Consider the following 24,262-nt stretch of genomic DNA (forward strand, 5'->3'; position numbering starts at 1 on the left):
AAAGTTCTATCTATCGATATACAAACAGGTCTGAAAAACTATATTAAAGACATTTTTGTGTTACAAGAAACTTATGAAAATCGATGCACTGGATTTTGTATTTTATTGAAATACGGTTCCCTCATCAATCAACCATAAAATATTTCATATATGTGACTGTTACATGACTTCGTAATATAGAAACTTTAGATCTATTTTCAAATAGACTAGTCAAAAAAGAAGCGAATGAATGGGACAACAAAACGTTGTCACGGTGCAAGATAACGCTGTGCACAAACGATGCACTACACACCAAGCCATTGGCTTTAAATATTACTGTTACAATAAACCATAATAAAAACACATCCCTACCATCCATCGTCTCTCGCACTGCGCTCAGATTTGGAGCAACGCTGGCCATAATGCAAATATACACAACACTAACGCCTGTACGACTTCCTCAAGTCCGTCACCCGGAAGAAATCCTTTTTCAACTGGTTCCCTAAGCGGTGAAATTTAAACCTCTCTGTAGTATTTTGGAAAATTGTTGTAGAAACCTTGGACCTACGAAACTCCCACAACTACCATGGCGTTTCAATAACAAAAACGTGACAACAAGAGGAAATCTGTTTATAGTCAAATATTCCACGCGGAGGAAAAGTATTGTGAAATTTAAAAGGCTACAGGAAATTACCATTCGAATTAAAAACCTCGTTGAATCTGATTGGTTCCTCGGTAGGGTTCCAAGATTCCTATAGGCTACGAGTGCGCGCGGGAGGTTTACCTCAAATTGAAGGCTGGAAAGAGAAGGAAAATATGTAAGCGGCAGGCACTAATAGAACACGGAGAAGAAGCGCGTAGTTCGGCGGCAACTACTGGAGCTGGTAATCTGTATTTTGTGTATCGTACCAAGTCGAACTATTTCTCTTCTGTTGTTCTGTGGCACGATAAAACATTAATACGTCTTTGTCTGTTTCTGAAAGTAGTTGGAACCCTGCCAATCTTTCTGTCTTCAACGTTGGATTCTCTGTAAGGTATGCGTTTATCTGTGCTTGTATTTTTAAATTTTGTATGTACGTATATTTTTATTCAATATCATTAAAAATCGAAATATTCTGTAAATGTTTTCAAATGCACCACGCCAACGTTGTGTCATTTATAAACGTAGTGCCATAGGTCAAATAAAATGCTCCGAAAGGGACTTTTTATTTATTTATTTATTTAATCAATAGTCCGTTTCCTTATAAGTTCTTTGCCGAGTTTGCACAGTTAAATGATTTGTGATACGTAATTCTCACTGATTGCGAGGTTTCCTGGAAAGTGCGTTAGAACCAAAGGTGGCTGGAATCGTTAGGATGGTTAGCTTTGGTCTTTTGATTGTTTAAAATGCAAAAATGACGAAGATAACTAACGCTCCACTGCTATTGCTTCATTGTATAAACAACCATATTCTTTTTTTTTAACAGATTAATAAGAAAACTAAACGTTTGGCCAGAAAAATTATGGGAGAGTCTCTGGAGGTTAAAGTCTTGTTACCTGAAACACCTGGACGCCCTGGTCGTCTAAATCCATTTGAGAGCCCAAATGATTATCACAGTTTACATGAATCCATGTTTGCCAGTCCTTCTGTATTCAAGTCATCTCAGGCTACAATAGCAGTAAGTCATTAACGGTTGTGTTTATTGCATTTTTTTAAAAGTTATTTTTAATAGTGTCTTTCATAAGCAAATTGACTGTTTATTAAATTGAGGCAAATGAGCTGGAAAAATAAATATTATACATATATTCCCCTCGAGGATTACCAAAGTATATAAATCCAAATCAAAAATATAATACACAATTTTATGTCAGTCCATGGATGTAGTTTTTCTTTTACTTGCAAGTGGTCAAGTCTTTGACAATTTGTTTTGCACTTAACTTTTTAAATATTAATGCAGATATTCTAGAATGTAATTTTAAAAGAACATTGCCATGTTTATTCCTTTTGATTTGGCTAAAATAAAGTTGTTCTTACTTTTTTTTTTTTTTTTAATTCAGGAACATTTTCTTAAATTTGCACATTTCTTTGAAATTTTATTTTGATAACTATCATTTGTTTAATTTTTCTTGTTTTAGTCACCTGCCAATTTCAGATGGTCAATTGATCATATTGCAAGACTGAATCCAGTTGAAATTGATCCAGAAGATGTACAGCGACAATCACAACTTTTGAGTGATTATGGGTAAGTCATCGTTAAAAGAAATGCTTTTTAGCTGGCTTTATTTATGCATTGATTGGCTTTGTCATGTCATGACAGTATTTATAAAATTTGTATTTTAGTAATAGGAAAATGCGTGAAGAATCATATTGCTAAACATATCTTTCGAGGATAAACCTCCACAAAGGATTTTGGGGTAGCTTAAACTACTCTGTTGTCTTCCATGGAAGCCTATAAGTTATTATGCATCTACTTTAACACTTTTTTTAGGTTTTCATTCACTGTAGAATTGTAATACTGTACCAACATTCATGTGTAAACTTTGATTCTCTGTCAACTATTGACTATGCTTATTTGCAAGACACTTCATACACTTGAATTTTTAAGTGAATCTCCTTGTGAAAAAGACATCTGCCAAATGATGATAAAATATGAATTTTGTTTTATTATCATAGCCTTTTTGTTTACGCAGATTAAGTTACTCTTGGCTGTAGAATGTTTGGTCATGCTTACTACTTATACTGTTGGGGTTTTTTTCTGAACATTATTTGGCCCTTTAGCTGAATAGCACCATGTTAATATTTGGTTCCTTCCTTGAACCTGCTATTGGTTAATAAAGCAGAAATAATTTTTTGTTTTTTGTGTTTTTTTTTTTTTGGTTTTTTTTTTTTTAACAATATTTTTATAGCATTTCTTTCTTGCAAGGCTTGAGAGTATGCAAAGACAAAGATCCAGATATCCATAGCAGTTTAAATAAGCCTTAGTCTATATTGTTCCTTATTTCTGCATCTGTTATTTAATACATTATTGTACATTAATTTGTAATACATTATTGAACCGTTATGCATATAGAAATAATTAAACTTCTGAACCAGGTGGCCTTTTGTTCTAAAACTTGATCTCCAAAAATTTAGTGTCTCCAATCTAATAAAGCAACTTAAAACTAGAAAGTAAAGCAGTAAATTTTTTGCAATTATTAAACTTACAATCTGGAACTTATTCCTAGTTATGCTTACAGTACATTTTATGAAAATGGGCATGTCCCTTTATGACTTGATTTAATATCTAGATTCAAAATAATAACTTCAAAAGGGTTGGTTACAACTAGGGGCAGATGCTTCCCAAAGCAGGTTTTACACACATGGTTTTCCTTAAACTAAACCCTGCCTTACCCTGTGATGAACAAGTGCCTCATGTAGTAATTCCTATCTTGTGTACAATGCTAACTTCCCTGTGACTCTTCCCTGGATAAGCAGGTTAAGAAAATGGATGGATGTTACATCAAATCATTATTCTTGGCCAGTTTCTATGTTGGCTGTCTTGGTTATTGAGAAAACGGGAAGCTAAATTGATTAACTTGGTTTACTTTATTTAGAATTAAAAAAACCAAGTATCAATGGGAAATAATTGTTGCACTACCTTCAGCAGCTCATTTGATTCACAGCAGATACCAGTACTCTAAATTACAGAAACATTCTTGCTTTGTAACTCCACATGGCATTTTTACTTTTAAATGCAACAAGCTTCCTTCATGATGCCTTGTGATTGTCACTAATAGCCATTCATTTTGGTCCTATATAATAATTCACTATGGAATACTGACAAAAAGAGTTGTTGAGCTGTACGTGACAATTTTAAAAAGCTTTCAGAAAATTGCCAAATGTAATATGTTACATAATAACAATTTAACAACTTGACAACTGTAATATCACTAGTAAACATACCCTTTTGATTTAGGATTTTTAAGCAAACCACCCTACATATTATGCAAAGCCACATCTTTCAATACTTTTTAGATTAAAAAAAAACTAATCGGAGATAGCCTTTGGCATTGTATAATAATGGGAGTACAATAATGCAGTCCAGGCCTTTGTCATACTGTAGATGGTTTTGAAACCATCCAATGAGTAGCTTTAAATGTCACATTTTAATTTCAGCAGTAAGTACTGGCACTGTGCTACCTGCAGTGCAGAGTGTTAATTGCATGCCAAGCTGCTTATCTGTTTAAATATTGTTTAATATAAATAATCCATTTATGTATTTAGAACAGATAAAGATATTGAAGAAAGGAGGCAAAAGGCAATTGACCAGGTATATCTTTTAATTACAATTAATTGGAATGAAAGTATTTTAGCTCTGTGGTCAAAAAAAGTTCTGTTTTGTCTGCAAACTGGGGTATCCTTTTTTCTTTTTGTGGTTTTTGTTCCTTGTTATTTGATAATACTATTCAAAGAATGGAAAGTCACTGCCATCTTGCACCTTTCAATCTGTGTGTCTGTGTACACCTCCAAAACCAGACATGTGAAACACTTTAGGCTCATGGAAATAAGTGTTCTGTCACTTTTCTTGATGCACACAAAGTAATGACAATATGAAGAATATGTTAATTTATCTCGTCTTATAGAGTTTGTATCTTACCAGTCTCTTCTACACCCATGTCTTTCAAGCTATACTGCAGTAGATATTTTGTTTAGAGATAAAGAAATTACTTTCTGCTGTTAGAGACATCTTGCCCAAACCTTATTATGCCTTAGTGCATGTATATTTGGAAAGAGAATAATCCTTGTATATACACAAGGTGAGAGTTGACTTGGGGTAAAAACTTGCATTTAGACCTCGTGTAATCTTCATTATCCCCTTTGCTCAGCAGACCAAAAATGAGTTGAAAATTATATAGCAGATTTCGACCAGTGTTTCCCAGCTTAGGTCCCGGGGACATGCTGTGGCTGCAGGTTTTTGTTCTAACCAGCTTCTGTTTTTAATTGGACTCCTGGGTTAATAAAGTGATGTGTTATTTCCCAAGTTCTGTATTTTGGAAACAATATAGAAATTAGAAAACTAAGTTTGGTTTAAAAAAAATCGATGGTATGGGGACCACGGGAACAGAGCTTGGAAGCTCAACCCTATAAGGGCCCGTGGTCACCAGGCATTCGGGTGCCCCCTGGCCCCCAGCCCTTCCAGGTGTGGCGGAAGACCAGGGACACCTAGAGTGCTTCCGGGTGCACAGCCGTTAGTTCCACCACACCAGGGGCCTCATGTATAACGCCGTGCATAGAACTCGCACTATAACATGGCGTAAGCACAAAAGCTGAAATGTGCTTACGCACAGAAAAATCCAGATGCAGGAATCTGTGTGTACTTCAACTTCCACGTTCTTCCGCTACATAAATCCCGATCAGCGTGAAAAGTAACGCTCATGCACGCACTTTATGTCCCGCCCCAACTCCTCCCAGAATTACGCCTCTTTGAATATGCAAATCAATACAAATCGCCCTTAAGCTCAGCCTTCTGTGAAAAGACAATGGGAAAAGCACAGAGGAAAATATAAGAATTTCAGCAAGTACCAAGTGGAGGCAAAGGAAAAACATACTATTTGTTCAAATAAACCGTGGTATAATCAACAAAAGGAAGGTGATCGAGTGACATAGCGTGTTGGAGAAACTTGAAAGCTCACGTTCACAAAATCGCACAGTGCCGGAAATAAAAAGAAGTCACATATCAAAGTCGCCATGAAAAGCCGAGTTGTAGCCCACTGTCTGAGTGTCATATGAAAGCTTATTAGGGTACAGAGAAAAAAAGGCACACCGTGGCGAAAAAGCACGAAATGTCAACTTCAATCTTGACATTTCCACTTTAATCACGTAGTTTATTTTGTCATTAAAGTAGAACGTCATAAACTTCATCTTAAAATCGTTTAACCAGTTTCTCAAATCACATCATAATTAAAGTAGCACGTTAAATGCTTTGTTTTGTATTTGATCTTCTATGTGCCTATGTGTGTGAATCACTACTTGCTTCTTAAACCGGCTCTCTTCCTCCAACTGGACACAGAATCCATTACATTCGTGATATTACAGCTCTCTGAATAACTAAAATACTAAGATGTATACGTGATATCATTTTTATGATGATAGGAGTTAAAGCACGTTATTAAACATGTGTTTCACTTCATTGAAATTTATTGCAGCAGTACTCGGGGTGGCTCTAGGCTTGTGGTGGCACTGGGCAGAGGAAGAATCGGTGGCTCCTTCGCCCGCCAATGTCAGTAAGGTAACTTATGCACGGTGGATGGCATCGTCCGTTGCAGACACTGCATAGCCGCCTCATGCTCATGACACAAGCATTTAACTTTTGCCGAAATTTGTTGCTGTGTTATTTTCTTTCTGTTTTATATTCAATATATATTGGCGTAGCCACCACTGCAGTCCTTGCTTTTCTTTCCCCAAATGCCAAACCAAATCGCCACACGATCAGCTCTGTAATAGACGTTAATCCATCTGTTAGCTTAGCGCCGATTCTTCAAAACGTTTAAGGAACATTGAAATATCTTCGTAGTACATGTTTAATTATTCTATCCTTAACGACACTCCCAGTGAAGAATACAGATTATTTAAATGAAGTTAAAGTTTTATCTGTATAATTTAATAAACATTTTGCTGCATTTCACCTTAAAAATGATATCGTCATCATATGTAAATACCCGCTTTATAAAGTGGCTCAGGTTGTGAGATATTATAACTATAGTGCAAGTTTACAGTGGGGTGATTGTACTTATGAGTACAAACAGTTCTGCAAGGTGCAATTGATTGAGTGCATTTAAAGTTCTTGGGATGAAACTGTTTCTGAACCGCAAGGTCCGTACAGGAAAGGCTTTGAAACGTTTTGCAGTGGCTGAGACAGTGTGTCCATGAAACTGTATACCAATAATTCTCTTTCCGATCAGCTGCTGCTGTGATTTACGCTCAGATACAGTGATATAAATACTCAGTGGTGCAGTGAGAGTAATATGGAAAAAGATGATCCGCTGTGGCAACTCCTAACGGGAGGAGCTGAAAGAAGAAGAAGTGAGAGTAACAACACTAAAGCAGTTATGGTATTTGGAAAACTATGGCTGTTCCCTGGACCATTGTATTGTTACAAGTTAATTACAATCAGATGTGTTACACTAATAAACAATATGCGGTTAGTTTCAGTGTATTTATAAAGCCGCGTCCCGAAAATAATGAGTAACCACACAGGAACAGTACCATTGCTTTGACGCTGGGTGCCGGCAGTCTGCAAAACCGAGCGGAGAACTTGCGTACGACAAGGTATGAGGTACCGTGGAAAAGTGCGTGGCTTTACGCCAAGTGTAGGTTTTATACATCGCGGTTTGAACGTGGAAAAGTTCTTATGCAACATTTCTGTGCTTATGCACCGTTTATACATAAGGCCCCAGGAAGGGCCGGTGGAAGTTCATCGGGAAGCACCTGGTGTACATCTGGGTGATTATAAAAGGGGCCACCTCCCTCCATTCGATGGCTGGAGCTCAGCAGGAGAGGAATGGAGGCAGACCTGAGAGGAAGGCATTGGTTGAGTGTCCTGGACTTTGGCGTTGAGTGGGTTGTGTGCTTCACTTCTTCTGTACATATGTATAATAAATGTGTGGTGGTTGAACCTTCGGTGTCTGCCTGTCTGTGTCTGAGTTTTTCCCCACAATGGGAACAATGTGTGTGTTTTTTTTTTTTTCTTTTCTTTTCAACAATATTTTCGTCTTGATTTTCATTCTACTTTTCTAGGTGTTCTAATTGTTTAATCCATTATTTACTAATTAGTGGGTCTGATGCTAAAGTAGTGGCAGCCTTTGATTATTCAGTGGTGTTTTCCAGCGTGTCTGCTCTGCTCATTAATTGTAATTAAGATACAATCACAGAGAAAGGGTAAAAGAGTTCAGCATTTAAATCTATAGCAAAAGCAGAAATATATTTCTAAATGTCTTTATAAATGTAAAAATCATGCTGCTATGCTTTTCTGAATGTAATAAAAGAAAAAATATTAGCTAATTAAATGAGATCAGTGCTATCAGGTGTTGTCACTGATTAGGAATCTGTTTGGAACAAAAACCTGCACTGGGTCCCCCAGGACCGAAGTTTGGAAACACTGCTTTAGGTGGGAGATTGAATCTAGTCCAGTGCTAGGGATAAACATACATTTAATTTGACATATTGTTGTGTGAAGTTTGCAGTAATAAAGGGGAACTTTGTGCTTTGGTAGTAAAAAAAAAATTATTATTTAGACATTTAGAATGTTCTTATTTTCTTTTAAACATGTATTCTACACTTTTGGTTTGTCTTTTTCTTCCCACCTCAGTCTTTTTTTTTTTTTTTTTTATATTGCTTCCAACATGCAAATGTTCAGTTTTGTTTTTCTTTTTTGTTTTTATTGTGTGGCCCAATATAAATTATAGATTTTGTTGTAAAATTTTTGCACGCTACTTTTTTCAAAATTGGACTAGCATTTCCCCTTTTAAAGCAATAAAATAAACTTTTTTTGAATTTTGATTTGCAGTTTTTCAGCAAAAACATGATTGTTCCTTCACCTTGGACCCAAGAAGTAAAACCAGCCACACAGTTAAATTCTACAAATTGTATGTTTTTGTTTTGATTCTTTACAATATTTTTGTTAAAGACCTTTCATTGTACTGCTGTTCTAAGTAAATGCTTTATATCAAAGTACTTTAGACCAATGCTTCAGAGGAAAGGATACATCGTGTTCAATATTGTGCTTTTTAAGGTAATCCACATTAGAAGGAGCCAACTCATGTTGCTAGATTCTTGCCCATACTACTTTTCGCCCCAAACCCACACCCCCAGTTTCAATCTTTAAGATAATCATTGCATTTATTCTGTCTTGTTAAAGCCATTTTCATGGGGGGTCACTTATCTAAACTGTTTACGTAGTATGAAGCACTTTAAGCCAGTCCGCCTAGATCACACTCTTCAGGTCAGGAATGTACCAAAAAACTCCATGATGGATATACAGTATTGCATTATGGTTGTGCATTCAGCACTCTGACCAAATCTGGACATGGTACTTCTGAAGCTATATTTTGTACAGTGAAATTGAAAAAGCCTCACTTGATTTATGCTATGTAGTTTTTTATGGTTAAGCCGAACTTTAACTTATGTTATGGAATACAAATAAATCGAGGTAAAACAATCTATTACAACATCTCTTTCGAATACTTGTGAAGTCCATCTTTGGCCTCTGTAGCATTACAGCAGCTGTAATTGTGACACTGTTTTAATTACATTTCAGGTCCCAGTTCTTTAGAGCACAAAGGGAACATTTCATCGATGAAAGTAAATGGTTAGTACAGATCATATTAAACACTTTATTTTTTTGTACATTCCTTCAGTTTAATTTCTATATTTCTAACTTACAGCTGCTTGCCAGACTGTCCTGTCATTACCTCTTAATTTTAATCTTGAAAAAATTTTGGGTAAGTGTTTTTCTTAGTTAATATATTATTGATGCTCTGAATATTGCAATTACTGTAAAAACAAAAAAAAAACCTCTTTGTCAAAAACTTGTTTGGATTTTTCTCTTTTGTCGTGTGTGTGTGTGTGGTGTTTGTTTTTTTTTTTGTTTTGTTTTTTTTGTGTGTAATGCATCCAATTGTCTGAGATACAACAAGGAAATTATGTATAGTAATATCAAATCACCAAGATATTTTTTTTTTTTTTTTCCTTCTTCCCCCAACAATTCTCCCTGCAATCCCCCGGGTTGCCTTTTAACATTGCCATCAATATGTGGCCTAGACTACAATGGTAATTTTGAAGTGGCCTCTTCAGCAGGAGGTTGTCTTGATAATCCTGATTAGTGAGTGAGTGTGATGACAAAGCAGTTTTGGTTTTGTTTTTTAGTCTCATTTCAGTGTTGTACCAGTACCATGTTGCCACCTTTCTTTAAAGTGTAGTGGTGTCTTTGTCAAAAGCCCTGTGCCACAAACTGTTTCACACTGCCTTATTAATGGTTTATTAAACAGTAATTTTACTAATTAACTGTACAGTTGCCCCTCTAGATTCACAAATTTGACATTTCATGGTTTCGGTTGTTCGCAAGCTAGCCATGAACAATTAAATAGGAATATACTTGCTGAAGGACCATAAAAGCTCAGACAACGTGTAAGCCAATAAAATATACAGTAAGCAATGCTGAAAATTATTTGTATCACACAGCATCAGAATATGTAAATTAGTGGCAATTACTATTTAAGTGCATACTATAATTTACTTTTTTTTATTTTATTTTATAAAAAAACACTTGATTTACACCAGGTACCTTATGTCTTCGCTGCCTTCTTATTCGACAAATCTGGACATCTCCTCTCAGCTGGTTCACACTCTGCTCGCTTGCGTTCTCTTTATCCATCGTAGTCAGTTTATGTTCCATTCTCAAATTGTTTACTATTGATTTCTTTTTCACCTTTCTTACTTGTCCTTGTCCTCCTTTTTATTCACGCAGCCAGATCCAGCTGGCTATTTTTCTTTTCAAAACATGTTAATGCAGTACTGAATCATCATCATCATCATCCTCCCCTCTGTCAGATAGATATTTTATTTCTGTGTGTGGTTGTTTTTTTTTTTTTTGTTAATACATATTTTGCCTTGTGGAGTAATTTACTTGCAGTCAAACATGAGTTGGTAGTATGAAGAAAGTCAATACTACAATACTGTTCAAAATCTGATTCTGTTTTCTGAACTTTGGTATCAAATTAGTATTGAAATAGTGATTCTTGTAACATCCCTAGTCTGATGTAGTATAGACCATAGTAACTGTCAAAGCCATTTGCCCTTCCTGCAGTTGTGTGGACTTCCTCCTTTGATGGTTATTTATTTCAGTCCATGATAAGCCACATCTTTGTCTGTGATGATTAGCAGTTTTAAATAAATATGGAGCGTTAGGGCTTCAGATGGTCATGGTAGCATGGCAAGGCAGATCCAGAGGCGAATGACTGATCGTACATTCACATGCAAACGTGTATGGCTCCGTCTATTGCCTTGCTCCAGAGTCTGTAATTAGCACACCTGCATTCTTAGCAGTATAAAGGATGCCTGACCAGGAAGATGGAAAAGAAAGACAAAGTAGAGAGTCAGGATCGTGGTAGAGTCGGTGCTACATGGTGGAGGGAAGCTGTCGGGTTTGGCCCACAGAAGAGCAAACATCCAGTGTTTTATGGGGCAGGGTTGCTCCTGCTGAAACATCAGGGAGTAGGAGTGATCCACTGGATGCCACGTGATAGCAGTAGATGGAACTATGCATGTGTGGCCCCTGCAGTCACAGACAAGTAGCGGTGAGGGACAAAAGTATGACCTATTTGACTTTCAAGCTATAAATTATCTGCTAGTTTTTATTGAGGTTACCTATTTAAAGAAAGGAAATTGCACTATACTTTGTTAAAAGCATTTTTGCATGTTATGCTTGATTGACTGTTAAGTGTCCTCATTTCCTCAGCCCAGATTGGTGTATCATCCCATTAACTGAGCTGGATTTTATCAGACCTTCCTTTCTTAAGCAGGCAACCCCTACGGCTATTCCAGAAAGAAGGAATAGTGAGTTATCTTCATCTTTAGCCTCCCTGATCTCTTAAATATGGCTTAATCTGTTTCATAAATACATGTTTGGCTAAAACCGGGTTTTATCGAAAGGAATTGGACAAATGTGAATCTCGAATGATCTTGTCCTGATTTCACACTAATCATGCTTTCTGGGATCCCTGATATGCATAGACGAAAGTGTACGAATGCCATATTGGACTCAAATCTCATTGAGGGCAATTTTTATATTGTGTCTTGCATCTGAATTATAAATTTTATCTGGCACATTTCATATTGAAAGACACAAAAATTTGTTATTGGGGTATGATTCTGTAACCCTGCAATAGACGTTTCAGAAAATGGGTAGTCAAAACTTTATAATGTAACTGTAAGGTATGTTGCATGACTATTAACAGTACTTGTTAACTATAACTTTGAGCAATGAAAATTGAAAAGTGCACAGTGATGTATTTGTACCTCGCCACAAAACTTCTCACTTTAACACAAGCTGCCTTTCGGGGAAACTAAGAAGTACTATATTTTCTTCTTTTTCTTCAATGTCTGCTTTATTAAAGTTGGGGTTGCATGCCATGTAGAAACACGTTCTGTTATGTTGCATATTTTAAATACAATAAAGAGCACTAAAGTGTTAATGTAGTGTAATATGTGATCAGTTGACTGCTAAACAGTCTGAATATAATTATTGCCGTACTTTAGTGCAGAGCTTTGACAAGGTGTACAGTTTGAAAGACATAAAATGTGAATTTAGCCTAAAGTATTGTGGTCCTACATGTGGAGAAAGCCTTGTATATAGATTCTTTGTCCTTAATGGTCCAAAATATTTTGTGGTTATTTGGTGCAGTTTGAAACTCTTAGTCTCTAATAGTAATTTGAACATAAATACAGAAAATGAACTGAATGTAAATGTGATGGTTGTGGGTGGGGTTTTTGCTCCATGTGCAAAATATATATGTATACCCTTGACTGTTTACCTGAATACTTTTTAAACTCTGCAATTATTTCAATTCTAACCTTTTTAGTTTTTTTTTTTTGTGCGTGTATAGGTGATTACTATAGAGCAGATGAGTCAGATCAGTCACATGAAAGCTTCGGATCAACATCTCTTCGAAGAAAACTGTTCATTGATGGTAGTGGGAGTGACTCGGAAATATCCACATCTCCTATACCTGAAAGAGATCCCTGTGTCGAGGATGTGAATTCTGTTGGGTTAGAAGGCCCATTAGATTTGTCCCCGGTCCATTGTAAAGTTTCAGTTGAAACACCTAGCTCAGTAAGTAATCTTTGTTGTCTCTGTTTTGTTTTTCTGTTAAGCAAGATACCTGGGTGCAGGTGTGGCTTAGGGAGTATTTGCTTTATGTAACTGATTGTTGAATATATGCTATTTGTGAATGAAGTCAAGCTCTTGGGCTTCTGATTATAATTTATAAAGCACAGTGAACCTGTTAGAGCATCTTCTGGCAATTGGCTAGCGTATTCAAAATCTGAGTGTACATCATCTTCTTGTTCACTTAGGGGAAAGAAAGAGCAGCTGCATTGAGGTTGATTTTTAGGTACCTTGGACAGTTCTCAGGAGTTAGTGCACAGGTAAATTTGTGTTTAGCCAATAGATATGTGCAGACTTGGCAGTACTCTAGTGGTAAAAATAGGAGTTAGACAAAACACTTGGTTTACGTCTCTTATTACAGTATATGTACACTCTTGCTCATGATCACATGTAATGGTTAAAATAATGGGATCTTGGGTACAAACGGCGGAAATTGCCAGAGTTGCTTCACAAAGTGTGGAACATGATTCATTCATCTGTAGTTTGAAATTTAACTGCTCCTCCCCTTGATCATGAAGATCTAGTTGATCATGTGAGCTGTAAATGTGTCTGAGCTGGGCTAGGAATCTTCTGAGAGGATATGGAGGGAGTTTTTGGGGACATACAGGAAATGTCTTACTTGCTATGTCTGTTAACCACCATGATCTACAGAGAAGTTACTTAATGTCAAAAAATGCTACAATAAATCAAGTTTCACATCTTTCATCTATATTATAGGATCTTATTTAATAAGCTACCAAGTAGTGCGGTAGACAATAGGACTTTAGGGACTTTCAAAACTAGACTTGATGATATTTTAGAAGACTAAAGTGGATAGGACTAGTGAGCTTTGTTGGGCTGAATGGCCTGTTCTCGTCTATATTATGTTCTATTTGACATTATACAGTACTTTAGAAAAGTAATTTTCTTCCCCCAGCTTAGCTGATAAGAACCCTAAAAAGCTTTCACCCTGGTAAGCCAGTCTTATTCGTGTGTATGTATATAATAATGACATAAACTCGACGGCCTGGAAGTGACGTCAAGAGAGCCAGGCGGAATCTCCCGTGAATGCCCTACAGGAAATGGGGGTTTGGGGGAGAGAGTGAGTGCACTCTGGCACATCCTGGTATGCTTTGGAACTTCCCTTACTCAAGCCCTATAGCGTATGTATGGATGGATGAAAATTTTAGCAACAAATTGTTCATGTTTATTCCTGTTTTCATGTATTACTTTAAAATTGCATGTCAGACAGAAATACCATTAATCTGTTTAAACTTAATTTCACTATGAATTACTAGAACACATTAGCTTGGCTAATTTATTTATATAGTGTGTGTGTATGTATATATGTATGTGTGTGTATATATATATATGTATATATATATATATATAAGAGATATAGAGATATGACCAACATCTTGCATTACGACCTGAATGCGGTCACGTGTATCCGCCTGTGCGATTTGTAAACAAACAGCCGAGAGCATTCGTACGTGTCAGTCGGAGCCCAGATACATGTTTGTGGACGTAATTTCGGTCAGTGCAGTGATTTATCTATTATATATAATTCACTAAGACCATGGCAAGCAAGATGCATAATTGCTAAGGAAGGAAGCGAAGGTAAAGAAAGCGATTGTTAAGGGATGTTAGCTAGCGGGCTGGTGCGGCACTAATGATGTCATCAGGCTGAGTCAGCACCGGCTTGCTTTGGAGTGTATTATTACAGCAGTTCACAACATGGCCAGCTTTGAACTGAGTGCTCGACTACTGTCATTAACTTGAGAAACCGCGATCACAATCGAAACGAAGAAGGAAATTGTGCGTAAATATGAGAGTGGCGTTTGTGACCGATCTCGCTAATATGTACAGCATGTTGAAATCCACCATCTCGACAATTTTACAAAGAAAAGGTTTGCATAAGGAGGCTCCTTCTAAACAATAACCACCTTCCGTTTCATTCTCCTCCTCCCTTCCTGAAGCCCAAAGATGTCAAATTAAATGGTGAGTACAGTATGAAATTGTTTCTGGTAGGCTAGGCACTTTTTTTATAACTTTTTGGTTAGTGCATTAGAAAAATGATTGGTGTTTTGGTAAATTATGCTCATTATACAACCCTTTTTTATTATGAAAAGGTTAAGTAAGTGTTGCTGTGGGAGGTTCGGAGCGCATTATGGGTATTTCCATTATTTCTTATGGGGAAAAATAGTTTTGACTTACAACCAACCTGAGTTACAACTAGCCCTCGTGAATGAATTGAGTTCGTAAGTCAAGGGTCCACTGTATGTTTTCAGATTTGTAATCTTTGTTTCTTTTTTCTTTCTTAATCAGGGTCAGTTTTCTTCCAGTCCTATTCAGGGAGGTCGAAGAGCATATAGTTTAGGAAGTATGGCAAGTCCTTCATTCCCTGAAAGCTATTGTGCAGCTTCACCAGCATTCTCTCCAGTTACTCTTTCACATGGAAAGACACCTGCACCAGGTATGTGTAATTTATCTTTTGGTTATGATAAAAGCTTGTTTATGTAAAAATACTAACTTTTTTTTAAACCTTACTAAATGAGTAAAATTAACAAAACATATTTCTGAAAATGTTAGGTTTTCAGTTTTGACTACAAAATCCAATACTGCTTGCATAATTTTGAAAATATTTTATACCATCAAATGCTCTCTCCAACTGACACTATAAAGGACAAAAATGATATACAGTAATCCCTCCTCGATCGCGGGGGTTGCGTTCCAGACCCCATATGTTTGTATGGTTATTTTTATATATTTTAAGCCCTTATAAACTCTCCCACACTGTTTATAAATATTCCCCGCAGAGTTATACAGCATAATCCCTTTGTATTCTCTTAGATATTAGGTAAGATTCATTGAAATTATGTATGTAAACACACTGTTTATATACAGTAAAACCTAAATATTATTTTACAGATATCGAGTGTCTCCGATATCACATATGTTACAGCCATTACGATAGACAGGCCACCAGCAATAAATATGTACAATGCAAGAAAAATAATATACAGTAAATGTGTGTACAGTGACACTAAACGTACGTACATGTACTAAGTACTGCAAGTAGAAAATTAATTATGGTTACTCACCAACAATGACACGATGACTTGTCTGATAACGATGAGTTTAATTTTACTGCACAAGAAAGGAGAGGTTACAGGAGCGTTACAGCTCTTCTAAAGGAGCCACTTCACACGATTGTGTAGCACTGCCGTTGTTCTTCTGGCAGTCTTCAATCCAAATCCCTAAAGCAGATTCCATCCAGACTACTGCCTTATTACATCCACTTACAACTCGTTTTGCACCCTGGTTAAAAGGACACTGCGGCCGTAGATCTTGTATTCCTTTCCTACTTTTTAAATAGAACCGTAGCCTCATTGATACTGTGATGGCGTCCTACAGCGGTGCAGCTTTTCCCTTCCTTCAACAAATGCAAAACGTTTACCTTTTCGACAATCGTGAACATCTTCCGTTGGTACTTGGGCACGGCCCCTGAAGCAGTAGCAAGAGCGGATCATTTTGGAGCCATAATGAAGGGCTTGACTATGCACAACGATAAACACAAAAGAGCACAAAAGTTAACTCTTTACACAGTGAAACACGTTGATGCTGAGACGAGACTTCCTGGTTAACACTGCATTCAGCACACAAACTTAACTACGTGCTCTGATTGGTTAGCTTCTCAGTCATCCGCCAATAGCATCCCTTGTATGAAATCAACTGGGCAAACCAACTGAGGAAGCATGTACAGGAAGTAAAAAGACGCATTGTCCGCAGAACCCGCGAAGCAGCAAAAAAAATCCGCGTTACATATTTAGTTATGCTTGCGTATAAAATCCGCGATAGAGTGAAGCCACGAAAGTCGAAGCGCGATATAGCGAGGGATTACTGTATTTGTAATAAGCAAAAACCTTCTTGCACTTAAACCTGTTGTACGTTTGTGTGTGTTTTGACTTTGTTAGGTCTTCGTCTGTCTAATCATTTTACTCACACATTAGCTGCCTAAAGTAAAAGATGCAATGGAAAATGTACTGTTTGTGCAACACCTTGTTTTTTTTTTAATGCTTGAAGAGTACCATTTCAGACAGTAAGTGTTTTAACTGTTGTACATGTTTTAATGTAAGTGCAGACATTGTTGCCACTATATACTTTAATCAGTGGTACAGATACCTAGCAGTGTGGAATCAAAATCATTTCATACATGAAATGTTTATTAAATCGAGCACAAAGAGTTAACTATGTTTCCACTTAAGTTGGAAAAATGTAATTTGTTCCTTTGCTCTATATTAATGTATAAAATGTAACTTTATTGGAAATAAATAAGAATGATGTAAGACTTGAGCAAATGACAAAACAACCTTTTAAAGTTGTTTTTTTTTTTATTATTATTATTATTATTATTTTATTTCAGGAGAATGTCATTTTAATTTCCGTTCACCTGTATGCATGACTTCAGACAGTTTGTGCTTCAAAGCTAATCATTGTACGCAAAGTCCATATGTGGAGGGCTGCTCACCTATCAGAAGCTGTTACATTGTTGGCACTAATCATCATAGAAGTAAAGTGCATGGCACACCTTCACCAGACTGTTTAACTTTCATAAATGTTACAGTTGGTGAGGAAAAAGAAAATTTGTTACCAAATAGCAGCACATCTCCCACAGATATGGAAACAGTGCTGCAATATTCAGATATTAAAGCAATAAAAAGTGAACCCTTAACTTCTGGTGCCAAAACTGACACAATTGCTGTTGAGTTTATTCATTTAAGAAGACCTTTAGAAAAGATTGAAGAACTGAAAGAAAACAACACAATTGACATGACGGACAATACTGAACCTGCAGAGGAAGACAACACGTGGACAAAGGAAGCTGCAGGAGCAAACATTATTCCTATGACAAGTTCCAGGACTGGAAGCCTGTGCAATGTGGAGACTTCGCACATATATTTGTCACTCCTAGCAGAAAGTAGTGTCATCCCTAGTGACTGCAATAGCATACAGGTATTCTGTTTTTTCCTTTTTATTTATTTTTTTGAAGTGTGCACATGCTTCAAATTACTTGTATAAATTATGCATTTCAAGTATATTATATAATTTGCACTTTTCCCCAAACTTGCAGATCTGTTTCAGATATATTTAGCCAAAAGACCCTAATAAATATGTTGAGATTTGAAATGTACAAAAACTACTGGGGAAAACTCTGGAATGACTTTTCCAACTGATAGTCTTAAGATGTAATTTTATTATGCGTTAATCTACCTGCAAAAACTTCTCTTGGTAGCATTTCGGCTCACGCAGCATAGTCCCGCACACATTGTATAATGTCATTGGCGGACTGAGGCTTCCCATCTACCAATGGCAAGAGTAATCTGGCTGATTAAAAGCAAGATAGTAAAATTTATTTACACTGTCTTGCTAGTTTCATTGGTGGTCGTCTACGATTCTGTGTTTCCAGATATTTAGTTTCTGCAAATGCTTTCCTTTAGTACAGGGTTACATTGTTCACTCCAGCCTGTGGTGTAAAGTGTATACCATATCTCTCCTCATAAAACATGCCTTTCTTTAGAAAAGTAGAAGTCTGTGATAGTGTTGATCCATTAATGATGTTTGCATATACACATAAAAACATCAGACTAGTTAAATGAAGCTTGGCTAAAGTGCCACTTGCATCCGTTCCAGCTTTCAGAAAGTTATGCCCCAAATAATGAAATCGGGATCAGCAGAGAAGCCTCATGAGCCTTCTATTTCACTTAATGTGCTAATTAATCTACATTACAGTTTAAGTAAAGCAAGCAGATGGGACCTGAAAGTATTTGTCTGGACTTACTACTGTGCAACCTGTGAAATGTAAGGCTGCTTCCAGGGTAAAGTGCCCATATTCTGGGAGGATAAGAAATTAGAACTGAAAATATGGCATATTTCAATTTCCAACAGCAGGAGTTGACCTGCGTGTTTGTTTTTAAATTATTGAAAACATTCAGCCTTTTACTTGCTGATAGCATGATAAGACTTTACAGTTACTTGGTATAATTAGTGCCCTTCTGGGTATTAGAAACTTGGAGGAAGAATACATCATTTCATACTTCTGGATATTTTCAACTTTTTTTTTTGTGAAATTCTCTTCTGGCAGCAGGGTCCTAGTTCATCTTTCAACAATATTAGATTTAACTTTTTGTTTATTCAAATAAGCAATGAATTTGTTGTAAAGCAAGTACAGACCATGGTAAACGGGCATTGATGACTTTTTGTTAAGTGTAATTGAACCTTAGAAATGCTAGGTCTGTCTTTTCCCCCCACTTTTGCTAATTGAGTAATCTTCACTTTTCCTTATTTATTTGCTATTGCTGTGCTGTCATAGCAAAATGTGGTCACTCTGTTAATTCTTCTTAGCATACTTGGATAGTTTGAGTTTAAGTGAGCATTATTTTTAGGTATCAAATGCACTATGTAAATCATTTTGAGGAGTTCAGAAATCCTTTTTATTTATAAATAAATTAAAAACATCCTTCGCCGCCTTCCCAAAATGGAGAAGTGGAAGTTGCAAAGCAATGTGCTCCTAAGGAGTCAGCCATGATTGGTTTTAGATCAGGATTAGAAGAAAACAAATGTGATGTCGGTTACACATTGAAATGGAGCCTGTCTTCCGAAATTAACATTCTATATCGAGGCAGTATGGTGTGCTTCAGGTAATGCTGCTGAATATTTTTAAATTTTAGTTGATCCCTAACATCAGTTCACCAACCGCAGAAATGATGAAATGTGTGTCTGGATTAGTTATGAGAAATGGTAATGTGTAACTTGAAAAAAATAAAGTGAATTCCGCTCTAATGTGCCAAAAAAAGATTGACGCACACACCCACCTTTAATGAATGTATAGAATATCCAAATACAAACTAATCATCACTTTTATAAAAGTAGAATCAGTTGATTGAATATCCTGGTTTACTGTCTGTAGATTATGATAAAAGGCTCTTAGCTTCAAGTTATAACCATACCAATGGTAACTAAGTTAAGTACACCACGATACTGAGAAATATTTAGGCTGTGTCATGGTAATTTTGTTGCTTTTATTGCTTACCTGAATATGTGCTTTGATATTCATATCTGTGTATTTAATGCAATGATTGTCTTGCAAGTACAGTAGTTTAAATTGTCAGTATGTCGCTGGGCAGAGCAAAATGTTTGTACTACTACCTCAAAACAATGTGAGAAGTTGACCTTGGGCATTGCCAGTTGTTTACATATGTAAAATGCGCCTCATAATTCTACACTTTAGTAACTGCAGAGATTTCCCCTTGGGGAGTTTTAACACAATGTACCAAATTTGTTGAATTACTGAGTAGGCTTTTAAAGCTCTGTGGTGTTACTGTCAGTAGAGCTGGGCGTTATGACCAAAATTCTATATCGCAGTATTTTTCAAAATTTATACCGGTTTCACGGTATTCAACAGTATTTTTTCCCCCATGCATATGAGTGCATGTTAACCACATTTTCCACTGCAATTACTGCAGTAGACTGGCTAAGAATAACCTATTCCGCTGTCATGAGAATTGTACATTGTACAAAAAAACCTTTTAATGTGCACACAAGTATTCATACAGGTTTGTATGGCCCCATAAAGTGATAGGTTTTAAGGGGGTGGCACTAATGAAGAGAAGGAATCGCATTGCATGACAGTTACAGTCAAAATATGAACCTTTTTATTGAAAAAAGTTAGCAAACAACTTAAACTATAATTTTGAGGACATTTTTCAACCATCCAAAGAGGCATTTAGACTTCGTAAAATATCCAGTGGTGCTTGTCAAAAGTTGTATTGCACTGAACATGTGTTGGTTTACAAAATATATTTACTATTCATTCCTTTTCCAACTACACTTTCTGTTAATGTTAACAATCACTGTCCACTGACACGTCCGCTATATGGATTTTAATGGCGTTGGTTATCTTGATCCACCGCTTGCTTTTTTTTTTTGTCGTAGGCAGTACCTCTAGCAAACACGTCTACAAGTGACGCCTGACTCGAGTGTCCATTAGCTTTTTCAGTTTTACCTAAGGACATGGAGGGTGCCAATCTTGGTTCCATACGTTCATGGTACTCCAAAGCATGTGTGCGGCTAAGGTGGTACAGCAAATTGCTTGTGTTGCTGCCTCCGGCGATAACTTTAGCTCTACATTATTTACAGTAAATAGTTGTTTGGTCCACATCCGACCTTTTTAAAACTAGCGTATCTCCAGACAACGGACATGGCTCCTTTTTTTCAGCAAAAGTTCTTCTGTGTCATCATGTTCAATGGTATCGTCTGCTACAGCTTCAGTTTCAGAATGTTCTCTGTCCATTTTTACCACTCAGAAACTCCACTAACGCATGTACTCTGTTGCATGCGTGTTTAGCGGTGTAGCAGTGAAAAGGGTCCCATCTTAAACAGTTTCCTGCTGAGCCACGTTCTGAACATCGTTTAGGTTATTTAAACCGGTATTGCGGTATAAGGAAAATCCATATCATAACAAAAATAAACGTTTTCGGTATGAACCGATATACCTCCCAGCACTACCTGTCAGGTTGAGAATCAAACTGCAGGCTATATGTCTTTTTTTTTTTTTTTTCTTTATTCTCTTACTGTCCTGTTGAGATGTTCCTGCTGTGCATCTTTTCTTTGAGTGATATTAAATCAACTTTTATTTTTTTGCGTATCTCTAGGTGGACAGCGGTTATAACACACACTCTACTGCCAGTATAAGTGACTGCATTATCTCGGAGTACAGTGGGAAAGAGTGTGTGGATGTTCACACAACTGATGATGCATGCTTTCCTCATAAACTACTACCCTTAAGATCAAAGGTAAAAATACATATATATTTTGTCCTCTGGTAATCTCCATGATGACATTTGCTTTTAATTAATTTTTTAATCTGACATTTTTCTAGCCAAACGTCTCCCAGTTTTACTCAGAATTGCACCATTTTCAAATACTAGTAAGGAAAGAACATTATCTTGAGTATGCAATCCCTTTTACATGGTTACAGTGATTTGTAATAACCTGTGTTTTGGCCAACACAACTTGCATCTTCACTCTCCTGTTAATGAGAACACCCAAGAGCATATCCTGTTAAATCGAGACTTGGTACTTAAGAGAGATTTCTTGTCTGGAGGAAAAAAAAAAACTATATAATTGAAAGTATTTTAATATATATATGAAACCAAATCTAATGTGTTTGTTTAAATGTTTTCACCTCCAGTTACAGCACCTGTACAACTGAACTTGGAAGATGTCGTTCCTGTTGGAGATTTAATCTCGTGGACATTTTGCAGGGGTGAATAACCACTGGTGTGTTTTACATTAACATTATTTTACCTACAATGAAAATTGATCTGAGCTTCTTGGTATGCTCCGAATTCCCACATTGATAAAGCCGAAGCATTTTCTGTTTATAAAAATGACATTTTTTTAAAAGTGTATAATTCTGCAGTACTGAAGCTTTTAATTTTTATTATACAGTAATTTGCAAAAATAAGTTTATTGAACCATTAGAACATAAACAAAATCCAATTAGTAATAGTGGAAATTTTTTACAATCACTGGATCTCTTGGTTTACTATGGCTGTTACAAGTATAAAATGGTACATTTTATATTGTCCATTGAATTTAACATGCTGGTGCAGCTTCAGGTAATCTTATTTTGTGTCATATAATAAGGAATTAGCAAAACTTTTAATTGCAGTTGTATTTATTTTTTATATATATTGACATATGCAAGCACACCAAGTAAATTAGGGCCATAGAACTAATAAATAAAGTGCTTTTATATTATATCTTTGCCTTTTGTACACTTTGATTCTTACATAACATAAAGTGTGTATGTAGCACACTATTGTGGAAAATCTTAGAAAAGATGTGTCCATTTGTATCTGGTTTAAAAAAAAAAAAAAGATGGAAAAAATAGTTGTAGAGTGGATTTCTACTGATGATCATTTATCTGCAGCGTGTTTAAGAACAGTGTCATTTGTCACAAGCATTTCTTTACAAATAGGGTCTTAGGAATCTGGGACAAATTGCCATGCCATGTCGCTGAAGCAGAAACTTGAACTACAGTACATTCAAAATGTACCTGGTGAGGAACTGGGAACTTTCGGTGGTTCTGTGGCAAAAGGGAGGAAATGTAAATAAAGCATTTTGTCAGATTTTTGATCTTTTTAAATAATTGTATGCTTCACCGTGTATTTTAATAACATCATCACTTTGATAGTGTGGTTGCCAATTACACGTTTTTCAAATTGTAGTTGAAGTCTACCGTCTACAGTATATGCACATGTTGCATTGTGGAGTTCAAGCAGTTCACGGCACCCTACACACAGTGCATTGAATGCTAGAATATGCCTAACGATGGACTGTTTTTTAAAAAGGAAACATTCTGAAGAAAACCCTCCTTGAAGTTCTGCTTTAAATTCATCTAAGGAGTCGTATCCTAAAGCAAAATCTAAATCTATAAAGGTTTGTGCAGGCTAAGAAAAAAAGATGGATGTGATTACCCTAAATGTGTTCTTTGTCAGTCCATTCTGTCAAACAAATGTCTAATTTGAAAAGATACCTAGAAGAAAAGTATCCAGCTGATGTTGGGGAAATGTTGACCCTTTCCAAAGGAAAGCAGCACTGCTTATGAAACAAGTGAGCACTTTTACACGGCAAGCAACAATTTCAGAGAGCACAATGAAGGTGTATCTCTCTTTTTGCCATCATGATGCATTGCCTGTGCAAAGAAAGCTTCCACGGTTGTTTCCATTGACCAAAGACATAGTTTGGTGAGGAAACTACCTAGATGGATATCTGGCATGGTTGACGATATAACACACGAATTCCTGGAACGGTTGGTTTGAATTGCAGTTGGACAAAAGCATGGGTGTAGCTAAAGCAGCACAGCTTTTTATGTCAGATTTATTGGAAATGGGAAGATTGAGGGGTTTTTTTTCCTTTCTGCAAATAAATTTAGGGGAGGAATAGAGGTCAGGACATTTTTCAAATTTTGGATGTGTTCATGCAGGCAGATTTAATGGACTGGTTTTATTGCTTGGGCATCTGTATAGATGGTGCCGCTGTCATGACACAAGCATAGGGGAGTTGTCACGTTATTAAAGGCCAAAGCTCATGATGCCATGGAGATACACACACTGCATGCTTCACAGGGAAGCGCTTGTCACTAAGAGAACGAATTGCAACAGTTGCTTCAAAACTTATCAAAGAACATCGTCTTCAACACAGCCTGTTTTGTTACACAAAAAATTGGACTTTTTGAAGAAAAAGTTAAACGAAGGAAATACTGTAATGTTCCCACTCCTTCACCAGGAGCTGGGCGCATCCATAACCCCTGCAGACATAGTGGGTTGTCTTGA

General features: G+C 36.5%; 2 protein-coding genes across 4 annotated transcripts in view; one reads left to right on the top strand and one right to left on the bottom strand.

The window, feature by feature from the left end:
* Window positions 1–501, bottom strand: part of mzt1 (mitotic spindle organizing protein 1) — a 39,187-nt gene extending 38,686 nt beyond the window's left edge. For both annotated transcript variants that reach the window (XM_039745334.1, XM_039745333.1), the window contains exon 1: window positions 352–501. In XM_039745334.1, the coding sequence (XP_039601268.1) occupies window positions 352–400 (49 nt within the window). In that variant the 5' untranslated portion in view covers window positions 401–501. The remainder of the gene's footprint in view (window positions 1–351) is intronic.
* A 117-nt stretch (window positions 502–618) lies between these two features.
* Window positions 619–22,687, top strand: bora (bora aurora kinase A activator). 2 transcript variants are annotated; one of them, XM_039745331.1, is made up of 13 exons: window positions 619–863; window positions 963–1,013; window positions 1,446–1,637; window positions 2,095–2,201; window positions 4,223–4,268; window positions 8,505–8,583; window positions 9,255–9,305; window positions 9,382–9,438; window positions 12,601–12,827; window positions 15,189–15,336; window positions 17,287–17,876; window positions 21,575–21,715; window positions 22,114–22,687. In XM_039745331.1, exons 3-13 carry the CDS (start codon window positions 1,482–1,484, stop codon window positions 22,132–22,134), a joined length of 1,623 nt encoding a protein of 540 aa, XP_039601265.1. In that variant the 5' UTR covers window positions 619–863; window positions 963–1,013; window positions 1,446–1,481; the 3' UTR covers window positions 22,135–22,687. The 2 variants fall into 2 exon arrangements, with proteins under 2 accessions (XP_039601265.1, XP_039601266.1); XM_039745332.1 differs by having other exon boundaries at window positions 966–1,013.
* Window positions 22,688–24,262: the final 1,575 nt, after the last annotated feature.

This window comes from Polypterus senegalus, chromosome 2, assembly GCF_016835505.1.
Source record: "Polypterus senegalus isolate Bchr_013 chromosome 2, ASM1683550v1, whole genome shotgun sequence".
NCBI lineage: Eukaryota > Metazoa > Chordata > Cladistia > Polypteriformes > Polypteridae > Polypterus > Polypterus senegalus.